Source organism: Myotis brandtii, unplaced genomic scaffold, assembly GCF_000412655.1.
Source record: "Myotis brandtii unplaced genomic scaffold, ASM41265v1 scaffold273, whole genome shotgun sequence".
Lineage (NCBI taxonomy): Eukaryota > Metazoa > Chordata > Mammalia > Chiroptera > Vespertilionidae > Myotis > Myotis brandtii.
Window position 1 is genome coordinate 1,029,559 of NW_005360391.1, and position 12,178 is coordinate 1,041,736.

At 40.0% G+C, this 12,178-nt stretch overlaps 1 protein-coding gene across 3 annotated transcripts; it reads right to left on the bottom strand.

Moving 5' to 3' along the window:
* Positions 1–12,172, bottom strand: GSKIP (GSK3B interacting protein). Of its 3 annotated transcripts, none has more exons than XM_005868539.2 (3): positions 12,075–12,172; positions 5,352–5,610; positions 1–1,746 (listed from the first exon to the last, which is right to left on the bottom strand). In XM_005868539.2, exons 2-3 carry the CDS (start codon positions 5,607–5,609, stop codon positions 1,585–1,587), a joined length of 420 nt encoding a protein of 139 aa, XP_005868601.1. In that variant the 5' UTR covers position 5,610; positions 12,075–12,172; the 3' UTR covers positions 1–1,584. The 3 variants fall into 3 exon arrangements, with proteins under 3 accessions (XP_005868601.1, XP_014396967.1, XP_005868600.1); XM_014541481.1 differs by lacking the exon at positions 12,075–12,172 and adding an exon at positions 11,610–12,016; XM_005868538.2 differs by lacking the exon at positions 12,075–12,172 and adding an exon at positions 7,584–7,712.
* Between the last annotated feature and the right edge of the window lie 6 nt (positions 12,173–12,178).

Sequence of the window (12,178 nt, forward strand, 5' to 3'; positions counted from 1 at the left end):
TCTTGGAATCAATCATTTATCACAAAATGAACAATTTCAACTTTTAAACATACATTTTTTTCTGCATACTTAACTCAAAATGAACAGATAGAATTTTATTCAAACTTTACAGTTAGCCTGAGATTGTTCAACCTGAAGTTAGACTTCACTGCCCAAACAGTTAAGCATCTGAAAGCAAAGCTGAGAATGAATATGCATATCAACCATAATGAAAGCATTCCAATGGGGCTTGGAATAAACAGTGACCGGAACCAAACTCTAATTCGCTCTGGTCTACAAAAACTTCAGAGCCTGAAAGTACCCATTACTTAATAATGATAGAAAACAAAGCCTGCGAATGACAATTTCTGAAGGAGTGTTCAAATGCAGAATTCTAGTTCAACATTTCTAACAGCTGCTGCTTTTGACTATTAGTATTAAAAAAACTTCCCCAATCCTTACTATTCAACATGTTCTTGAAAACACATAGCAGCATGGTATAGTTTACTAAGTTTATAAATCTTAGTACTTGTAATAAAATATAAAATACAGATTTCTCCCTTTTTCAAATATGAAGTCTCGGAATGCTTCCTTCATCCTTTGGTTTTCAAACCCATACAATGCACTCAGATTACACTGTGGGTTTGGCATTGAGACGAAACACTGCACATCTGCTGGGAAGGAGGGTGCTGTGGGAATACCAAAGTACTACATTATAGAAAGTAAACACTGAGGCGAAAATACTTTCTGAATATATACTGTACATCATGTAAACAAACATTCATAATAAGAATCAACACAGGCCAAAAGACTGTTTTTTAGGAAATCAGAATCTTCTTTCTTTTAAATCCCACACACTGAAGATGCTTTTTGTTAAGAAAAAGAATGGAGCCTGTTCCTGTATTTGCTTATGTGCTTAAACACCTTGGAGAAAGTTATTACATTCATTTGCTAACGGTTGTCCTCTTAGTTCGCTGGCTGTTGCAAACAAGGAATACAGAACTATCTCAGTCCCTGTTGTTCATTGAATACTAGCTAAGTAATATATCTTTAATTCATCTTCATCAGTCCGTATCAGTAATATAAATAGATGAAGTGATTCAGTGAATTTCAAATTTTGTGCAGGGGAAACTGGTTGATAATTTGTTTCCAGTAAGGCTAGTACCAAAAGAAGTATTACAAAGTTAGTCCAAGTTAGGAGTAAACCCCTGATTTAGCGAGCTGAACCAAAGTTTACATGTAGGTCCTTTTAAATCCTACATTACTGTGCAAATCCAGAAGTTCCCATGTGATAGAGAGTGCTGGCAGCAATCGAAGTCCTGGATAACAGAATGAAACACTGATTTGGTTTTGAAATGCAGAGATACTACATGAAGAAATTTGAATGTCTTAATGATGGTTTTACAGCAATTCCCTTCATGAATCAGGAACTAAGAAAGATGATTCATTACTCAATAATGTTCTAAGTCAAAAGCCAAATTTGAAGCAAGAAAAGATAAAGACACAAAATCAAAGATGCATTTTCTATGACCTTATGCAAGAATTTCAAGCTTTACATCAACATTTTGTACCAGCAGCCACCCCCTCTCAAAGGAAAAAGCTTAGTCATGACTGTCCATCCCTTTTCAAAGCTTCCAGTCTTTGAAGGAGTGCGTTTCCGAAGGCCTCCCGGTAGGCGGGGCTGAGCGTGTCCAGCAGGGAGTAGACCGTTTCATGGTAGGGACTCTGTAAGTGATCATCCACCTGGTCAAAAGCATAACCTACTATCTACAAGAGAAGAGGGAATTCAATAATTAGATTTCCTCATGGCAGCGCAAAAACCAGTTGTTTACCTGGGTCATTCTCTAATGACACTTTTTTCAATCAATAGTTAAAATGTGCATATTTTAATATATTTTTTAAATATTTAAGCAATTTACAACTTATAGGAATAACCCCTGCAAAACACTCTCTTTATAATTTTTCCCCCCAAAATTTTAATGGTTTGATTTACCAACTCCTGGTCCTAAAACAAATGTAAAATAGAGAAAAAAATTAAAAAGCTATCAAAAGCAGTGTTCCATTCTCATAATTTAAAACATGATTAAAAAAATAAAACATGCTTCAATTTAATTACACATGTATTGAGAGCCTGCTATATAAAAGCACTATAATAGATAATATATCCACTATTTACTTAGCTTCATATGTAAGACTTCTGACTCTAATCAGAACTGGCCATACCTCACCATAGCTACCTTAGAACTAATCCTTTGGACTCTTTCTTTATAAAGAATTCTAGAAAGTATTTATAGCTTTAACCCTCCTGTATGATTATTTATCTGAAAGGCCATTTCACATTACTTATCTAATAGGGAAACGAATGCACAACTCAGTGAGATAAAAGGGAATGTTACTGTTTTATTTATTTTTCTTTAAATGCAGCTAAAGCTTTTCTCTCCACCAAGATTATATAAGACATATCACAGTTCACCAGCACAGTACAGGGCAAAATTACTTTAGTCTTTGTTCACTTGACTAAAGCTTGTGAATTCCCTCTGTAAGCGTTGAACTGTTATGCCATCTAGTCAATCCGTAGAAGACGCAAGTTCATGTTAAAAGTAGGAGTGGTTTTAATGAAAAGCAGAGGCGGACGCCCGAGGAGGATGACACGCCTCTTCAGAATCATGCTTTACTGCAGCGCTTTCCACGTGCACAGCAGCTCCCCATGCGCAGGGGAGATGTTCCAAGACCCCCAGTGGATGCCTGAAACCATGGATAAGACCAAGCCCTATATGTACTTTTCCCCCCCATACATACCGTACATACCTATGATAAACTTTAATTTATAAACTAGGTACAGTAAGAGATGAATTAATAACTAATAAAATAGAACAATTATAACAATATACTGTATTTAAAGCTATGTAAATGCACTCTCTCTGATAACCAATCTGGTACCTGAGACAGCTACCAAGTGACTAACGGGCGAGTAGTGTATATAGCTCGGGTGTGCTGGACAAAGGATGTCCTGGGCAGTACGGAGCAGGATGGCACGGGATCTCACCATACCACTCGGAAAGGCGTGCAACATAAAAAGTCTGTGGTTGGCAAAAGTAGGTTTACAGCTGTGAGTACCCGAAAGTTTATTCTTGTATTATTATTATATTATTTATTTATATTATTTGTCTCATTCTTATTATTTTGTATCCTTACTTATTTATATATATTTTAAAATATATTTTTATTGATTTCGGACAGAAAGGGAAAGGGAGATAGAAACATCAATGATGAGAGGGAATTGATCAGCTGCCTCCTGTACGCCCCCACTGGGGATCGAGCCCACAACCCGGGCATGTGCCCTTGAATCCCGGACACTTTAGTCCACAGGCTCACCCTCTATCCACTGAGCCAAACCGACTAGGGATGTATCCTTAATTATAATTTATCTTTTACATAATGATGGCTGGTAATTTAACCTACTTTTGCCCACCCCTGTATAAATTGTAATTTTCCATTGAATATTTTCAAGCCATGGTTGACCACAGGTAACTGAAACTGTGGAAAGTGAACATGTGGATAAGGGGGGGTCCATTGTATTATAATTGTTGTTTTTTTTTAAAGATAAGGAGATTTAAAAAATATATATATATATATTTTTATTGATTTCAGAGAGGAAGGGAAAAGGAGAGAGAGAAACAGCAATGATGACAGAGAATCATTGATTGGCTGCCTCCTGCATGTCCTCCACTGGGGATTGAACCCACAATCCAGGCATGTGCCCTGACCAGGAATTGAACTGTGACCTCCTGGTTCATGGGGCGACGCTCAACCACTGAGCCACACCAGCTGGGCTGTATTACAGTTCTGTTTGCCCCTTTCTAATCCCTGTAAGACTGGTCTTCCTAGTAGGATAGGGATCATATCTTATTCAAAGTTTCATTTCCAATTCCTAACACAGGATAGTGGCTCAATGGATGTTAACCAAATCAGACTGAAAAAAAATTTAAGTACCTACATGTCAAGCTTTATAACTGACCTAGTTCTTTCTCTATACTTTATTCATATAATTATCCTCCAATCCCTTCTGGTTTTTAAATTTAATCTCCAGGTTACAGATAAAGAATCAAACTCCAAAAGGTTGACTAACTTACCCAAGATCACTCAAATTCACATGTAAGACTTCTGACTCTGATCAGAACCACTCCTACTTCACCATAGCTACCTTAGAATTAATCGATGTAAAATATAATGAACTTATCCAGGGTCATTTATCTCTACTTTTGATTTACCTACTTCTATTTAAGATCCATTTCTGAAGACAATAAGCTTTTAGTACAAATTTAGGGATTGAGAAAGGAGTGTACAAAATTAGTTAATTCAAGTTTCACTCTCTAAGCTAAGCAGCTACCTGCATGGCAGCTATGAGGGAACTGAGAGCAGTCAAGCTGCTGGCTTTGCAATTCGCTTCAGTGCAAGTGATCCTTAACAAGGAGTACACGGAAACGTGGCTCATCTGCTTCTTAAGGAACCGAATCTAGTGAAATAGGGAGGTTCATGTAGCCTTTGAACATATCATTACATGACATTCTCACCTGCTTAGGCCTTGGCCTCTACTTTATGATTCTGTGCAACTTTTGAAACAGAATAGAAACAGAAAAGTCAGAGACCTTTAATTGAGATTGAATATTAATTAATTAGTAAAGTTACAATTAAATTTTGGAGTTTCTAATACTACTCCTTTGTTTAGCAGGTCAAAATTTTTATAATAGCAAGTTGTGTTTTTTGTTTTTTTAAATGAAAAGTTGGTTTTAGGTGGTACTTTCTACTATTCTAAACTCAGGATCCTGGTATAAGGATTTAAGGTTACTGCCTAGAACAGCTCACCTGTAATAAAGAGCCAATAGGACACTCTTGGAAATTCAGAGGTGCAACTGTCTGCTGTGACGGGACTTTTGTGTGTGTATGTGACGGGACTTTGATCTAACAGCTGGGGAGCAGTGGAGTCAAGTATGTTGTTTTCACAGAAGAGACATTTGTAAGAGGTGCAAGATCCTCTCAATACAATGCCTATAAAACTCAGCCAATGCAGGGAATGCCTAATTCTGGTGCACATTATTTAACCACAGATAAGAAATAAATTAATTTTAGGGGTGATCATTAAAACAAAGTAATAGTGCCAATCAAATTTTTAAAAAAAAATTCCATTTCCCCATGTTAGTGAGAGACTTGAGTATTATTAAAAATTCCTAGATAAAAGTTTTCCTTTAAAAACCCCTGTTAGCTGCTGAGTGTTGAGTTCTCATTTAACACTCGTCCCCACTCCCTGACCCCTCTTTGATAAAGTGGTAAAGTATAAATACTTCCTTTTTCCAAAAAGAAAAGGCACTCACCTTAAGACCTGCTTCAGTGAGCTCCAGGCAGTATCTGTTCCTTTCTCTCGTTTCCACGTTGATATAGGCCACATCATCAGCACAGCGCAGGACTTTTGAGACAAACATGGTGTTCACGGCAAAGAGAACATCATTTACAACTGCTTCAGCTTCTAGCCTCATGTCTTTCATGTCAGTCCCTTCAAAACCATTAAGCTCTGCATTTTCTTCATATCCTGACATACTGCTTAGCTCCATGGGATTACAATCCGTCTCCATCCTGCAAAAAGTAGACATGAATCTTTACAGAAAGACACTGCAGATATTATTGTTTGGTTAAAACAATGCCTGATGTGCCTTACTATTCCTACTTAGTAGAAAGCATGAATTAGTCAACAACTTTTCTGGAAAATATTGTTGAAAACCATTTCTAATAGTTTTTCACAACAAAATTTTATAGACACCTATAGATTTTCAGAAAAAAAGAGCCACTGTTCTCCACTTTTCCCTCAAAAGCTAACTCCCATATTGATAAGAATTGAGAATATTAATTTTTAGTTATTTCCAACAATGCCTCAGTAAAAACCTTAGTACATCTTTTTAAATGTGTAATTACTCTTCTAGGATATTTAAAACTGTAATTGCTGAGTCAAAGCACATGCTCATTTTAACTTTCAATAGGTACTGCCATAATGCTTGATTTACCCTTCAAAAAAACAAACAAAGGCTGTATGATTTAAACTCCACCAAGAGACTATGCAGGGCTATCCTCTTTTTTTTTCTTCCCCACATTCTTTCCAATACTTTTTAATATTTGCCAATTTGAGAGGTAACAAATGAAGTCCTCAGCCATTGACACCCCTTCACCCCCCTCAGAGAAACTGAAAAAAAAAAAAAAATCTGGGTAATTTTTTGGGGGTATTTTTCAGAGCTTCTGGCAAAAAGCTTAAGGAGCTAGAGCTCCTATAGTTGTTGTCATTTACTCATTATACAAGTCAAAACTATGCCCTGGCTGGTGTGCTCAGTTGATTGAGTGCTGTCCCAGGCACTGAAAGGTCGCTGGTTTGATACCAGGTCAGGGCACATGCTTAGCTTTTGGGTTCTATCCCTGGTTGAGGTGTGTACCAGAGGCAACTAATAGATGTTTTTCTCTCTCTCACTCTCCCTCTAAAAAATAAAAAAAACACATATTTTCTTAAAAAGTCAGAACTATTTGCCAAAAGCAATTTATAATAAACTATGTAAAGCTATTAAAAACTCACACAGCAAATGTACAAATAATACATTCTTTCAGTCCTATTTCAACTAATGATATGCTTTAAAGATCCTTTATTGAGCCTCCTACAAAACTTTCATGAATTAGTCACTCCTAACAATACAGGTTAATTATAAAATTACCAATTATTGTTGGATCCATTTGTCAGATAACTGAAATCTAATACTGACTTACTGTATGAGATAGTGAAAATGTTTGTTTTCTAAAATTTCTACTTTACTCTAAAAATAATCATTATACTCCTTTATACTTGGTTTTATGTATAGAAAATGAGCTCATTTTATTTTTTTACAGCTGGTTTGAAGACTTCGAAGCATGACTGTCCACTATAAATCTTCTAACATCACGAATACCAAACATCTTTTTTTTTGGCTTCAGTAATCCAGTATCTCAATTAGGGATGTCAGAAATAATAATAATCATTACATGAAAAAGATGTTTACATGAGACAGCTTAGCAGCATATAAAGTTTTTAAAGCAAGAGTCCAGTTAATTGCAATTAGGACCTTAGGGAAAGATGAAGAATTCATTACTAGGATGGAAGAAATTCTCACAGGTCAGGAAGTAGGTCATCAAACTGTTGTGTACTAATTAGCATCAAGGGGCAAAAAAAAGAAAGACACCTAAGAATGAAGATTATTTTTCTAAAATGTCTTTGAATGACAGATTAAAAAAAGCAGACATTCAGAACTTTTGATAATACACAAATAAAAAAAATGTATTTTTGAAGCATTACACAAATTGATAACATTTGAGACTTACTAGTACTTTTAAAAGACATTATTATAATTTCTTTTTTGTTGGTTGTAACAAGCTCTTATTTATCAATATCCTTTCCCCGTCCTAATAGCACCCAGATTTTCCAAGGTGAATCATAATGCCCCTTTCTCCTACTGAGTAAAGTAATTTGGGTGAGACTGACCCCAACCCAGTTAGAGTGCCCTAAACTAACAATACACGAAATTCTTTCTAGTCACCTTAATCCAGAATAGAGCACAGAGCTCAGCTCCTCCTGGCTGTCATCCTGAGATGGGAGAAACTGGGCCAAGACGGTGCTGAAAATGGGAAAAGAACAGTGCCAAAAGGTTGACTGAGAAACGTTGCCAGAGTTCTGATGGCTGCCTAACCTTTGCACTTTTTAGTTATTGGAGCAATAAATTCCAGCTACTTTCCTGGCAACTGAAAGTATCCTAACTGATTTAGGAGACTACCCAAAATAAAAAGCAATGATTGATCTAGCTCTTCAACAGCTTTATAGAAGAGGATGAAAATAAATGGAACCCTAATGATATTTTTATACCTGTCATATAGAAAGTGCTTATAAAGCTTTGTAGAATTTGAATATTAATATGTTTCTATATTAGTTTGCATTGCTGCTGTCACAAATTATCACAAATGCAGTAAATTAAAACGACACAAATTTATTTTCTTACAATTCTGGAGGTGAGAAATCTAGGAAGTTCCTTTTGCCATTTAAGGCAACATGTTCACAGTTTCTGGGGATTATTAGGACATGGGCAACATGGGTGGGAGGAATAGTCTCTGTACCACAGTGTCCATATGCTATCAGCAGGAAAAACAGTGTTCAGATAGTTGAAGAGACTTCATTTTCTGCCCTTGCTTTTTGGAAAAGTTAATTAATATACTGGATGGGCAATATAAACAGGCAGTTTACATGGTTCTAGTAAAAGGAGGCCCAGAGTACTTGCCAAGTTCACTGTCTCCTTTGGAAAGATTCCTTAACTATAGGTTTCATGCTTTGTAACTCCAGCACCATCATCACTGCACAGGTATTTTATAGTTAACCATATAGTTACTATTTCTGATGCCCTCATTCCTTTGTGTTGATCTACATCTGGGTCTATAACCTGTATCATTTTCCTTCTGCCATTCAATTTTCCTTCAACATTTCCTGCAGTATAAATCTGCTGCTGTTAACTTCTTTCAGCTTTTGTATATCTGAACAGGATTTCCTTTCACCTTCCGTTTTGAAAGGTATTTTTGCTGGGTATAAAAATCTTAGGTTGACAGTTTGCCTCCCCCTTTCAAGACTTTAAAGATGTTTCTCTATTATCAGTTTGCCTGCATTGTTTCCTATGATAAATCTGATGCCATTGTTATCTTCGTTCCACTTGGTATAGTTTTTTTTCATGTTTCTTTTGCTTGGGGTTCACTGAACCACTTGCCTGTGGGTTTATAGTTTTCAATAAATTTCAACAAATTTTGGTCATTATTTCTTCATTATTATTATTATCTGTTCCTTCTCTCTTTGGGGACTATAATTTCATGAATATGAGTCCAAGTGAAGCTGTCCTATTCCTCACAGTTTTGTTAATTTTTTCATTTTCTTTTCTGTTTCACTTACAATAGTTTCTATTGTTGTGTCTTCAAGTTCACCAATCTTTTCTTTTGCAGTATCTAATCTCTTCTACTTGGGTCACATACCTATAGTAATCATGTGTCAAAATGTATTTAACTCATGAATGAAGGAACCAATAAGATATTAAAGTTGATGTAATATAGGAGAGACAGAATCAGTGAAGGGAGTATGTTTGTTATAAAATCTTCCGATTTTATTTTCCTTTTCTGATATTTGAAATTTCAGGCATTCTATAAACAGCCTAAATGTAATTCTATATGTCAAAAGAAATCACTTACTATTTAACATGTGAACCTGAAAGAAGTCAATTGTAAAAAAAAAAAAAAAAAAGAAGTCAATTGTACCTATTACTCAAGAGTTCAGTTCAAACCTCCCAAGGCTTATTCTAATTCCCTGCCAGATGAGATCCCACCTTTTCATACCACTTTGTTTACGCTCCTTTTATGGCAAGTATTATAATTATTATTCACAAACATGTCTTATGATCTTCAAAATATATCCAGAATCCAATTGCTTCTTACCATCTTCACAGCCACCACTCTAGTCCAAGTCACTCTAGCTCTACTCGTCTATTCTCAACAAAGCAGTTAGTAAAAACAGGCCAGAATAGGTCACTCCTCTCCTCAAACTCCTTCACCCAGAGTGAGAGCCAATTTATATATATAAAAGCCTAGCGACCGGAACGACCAGTCGCTATGATGCGCACTGCAGCAGCCAACAGGCCTGATCGGGACCCTGATTGGCCCCCCAAGCTCCTGTGGCCCCTCCCCCCTGGCCAGCCCCACCCCCAGTTGCCGCCCACCAGGGGCGGGGCAGGCCAACCTCCTGTGGTCCCTCCCCCCTGCCACCTGTCCTGATGGGCACCCATCAGGACAGGCTGACCAGACCCCACCCATGCATGAATTTGGGCACCGGGCTTCTAGTGTTCATATAATGGCCTACAATGCACTACATGACTTGACCCTCCCTCACCCCCTTCCCCTTCACTCCATCAGGATAGGGCCTTGCACTTGCTGCCCCTCTGCCTGGAAAAGAACTCCAGGTACTTACGTGCCTTGCTACCTAGCTTTCTCCAAGTCTCTGCTAAAATGTCACCTTATTAAATAAGAGGCTGTTCCTTACCCTCTATATAAAAGTGCCAAATCTCTTTCGTCTCCATTCTCTTTATATTGTTTTATTAATCTTTTTTAAAGATTTAAAAAATTGATTTTTAGAGAGAGGAAAGCAGGAGGGGGAAACATTGATGTGAGATGGAAACATCAATGAGTTGCCTCCCGCATTCCCCCGACCAGAATTAAGCCCACAACCTGCATGTGGCCTGATGGGAATCAAACTGGCAACCTCTTGGTGCAAGGGATGATGCCCAATCAACTGAGCCACTCCAGCCAGGGTTATATTGCTTTATTTATTTACTGGAGGCCTGGTGCATGAAAATTCATGCGCTGGAGGGGGGTCCATCAGCCTGGCCTGCCCCCTCTCATAGTCAGGGAGCTCTCAGGGGCGGGAGGCGACCTGGCGATCAGGGAAAGGTGATGCCCCCATCACACCTCTGCTGCTGCCACTGCTGGCAGCACTAGCCTCAGCTGGCCCTGGTTCCCTGAGCCACGGGTGGCCCTGGGCAGCTGGGCAGCGGCCATCTGGGGCTTGCCTGTGCCTTGGGCCGGCCCTGGGCAGCTGAGGGACTCCGGAGGCAGGCACAGGGAGTGGCCGCCCGCAGCCCGGCCTTGCCGTGCACCTGCCACCCCAGCGGGGCTGAGGGGACTGGGTGCCACCATCTTGTAGCTATGGGCACCGACATCTTTGAGGGAGTGGCAGTCAATTAGCATATTCCCTCCTTATTGGCTGTGGGCACCACCATCTTTGCAACAGTGTGAGGGTCAATTAGCATATTCCCTCTTTATTAGATAGGATTTTTTTCCTACAGCACACTTCACCATATGGCACATTATTTATTTGTAGAAAAGAAAGCAAGAATTAATTGACTGTAGCAAAAAATATCATGAGATTCCTTAGAAAGTTAGGGGATAGGTGCCTGTGGGGGAAGAGGAGAGGGGAAGGGAATGGTTTGCCCATGCTTCCTGTAGGGAGAGCGCCTTCGAACATTATTTATTTGATTATTGTTTGTTTCCCCTGCCTTCAATGACAGGCCAGCTCCAGGAGGGCAGGGCCTTGGCTGGCTCAGTGCTGTCTCCCCAGCACCTAGAACAGCCCCTGGCTCGTGCAGGAAATCAGTAAGGATTTACTGAGTAAAGGAATAGCTCTTTCGCTGTAGAACGTAAGTTCCTTGAAGGTTCTGCCTGATTTTTACCCTTTTCACCTTTGCAGGTGGGAACACTTTCACCTAATGGACCCTGAACCGGTATTTTTGCATGAACAAGGAGCAAGGGGGTTGGAAGTCACTGAGAAGGCTTGGGACAAGCCTCTTAGGAACGTGGGGCACCAACAATCCGACCCACTACGCACTCCAGGGGGCACACTGGTTCTAAAATGAAAGGGAACCGGAGCGCCCTCTATCGGGCAATATTCGGGGGCTGTGCTGGTATTTCGAAGGCATTCACGAGTTACCAACAAATAAGCTCTCCTTGAACAGGTCTTCTTCGGCTGCTATCTTTAATTAAACTACATGGAGCAGGGCTCTGTTTGGGTTCGGTCATCATAGTTGATTTTCACAACAATCCTCGAGAGTAGATGTTAATCGGCTCCCATCTGGCAAAGGCTCCAGGGCAGTGCCGGTGCACAGCGGCTGGGCTAAGCGGCGGCGTCAGGACTGTAACCCGGGGCGCCGGGTTTCCAGGCCGGCGAACCCCCGCGCAGGCCTTTCGGGGCGCCTCCGAGCAGTGCCCGTCGGCAGGAGCTGCCTCCTCAAAGGCAGACAGCCGACGGCGCAGACTCCGGAACGAGGACTTCGCCCACGTCTCCGCGAGGCCGGGAGGGAGGCTGGGGACCGATCAGAGAAAGCAGCTCTGCCCACAAATGCCTGGAAAACTCAAGTTTCCTGGTCCCGGGGCAGCGCACCCAGGACGAAGAGCGCGCCCCGCAGGCTGCCAGCCGCCCAGCGGCAACGAAGAGGAAGCTTTGGAGACAATACCTGACCGAGTCGGGCGACGATGAACTTGCTGACAATGAGCAGCACCGGGCAGTGTTCGGGGTGGCGGGGGTGCGCGACAGCGGCGGCAGCAGCTCTCCCCTTGG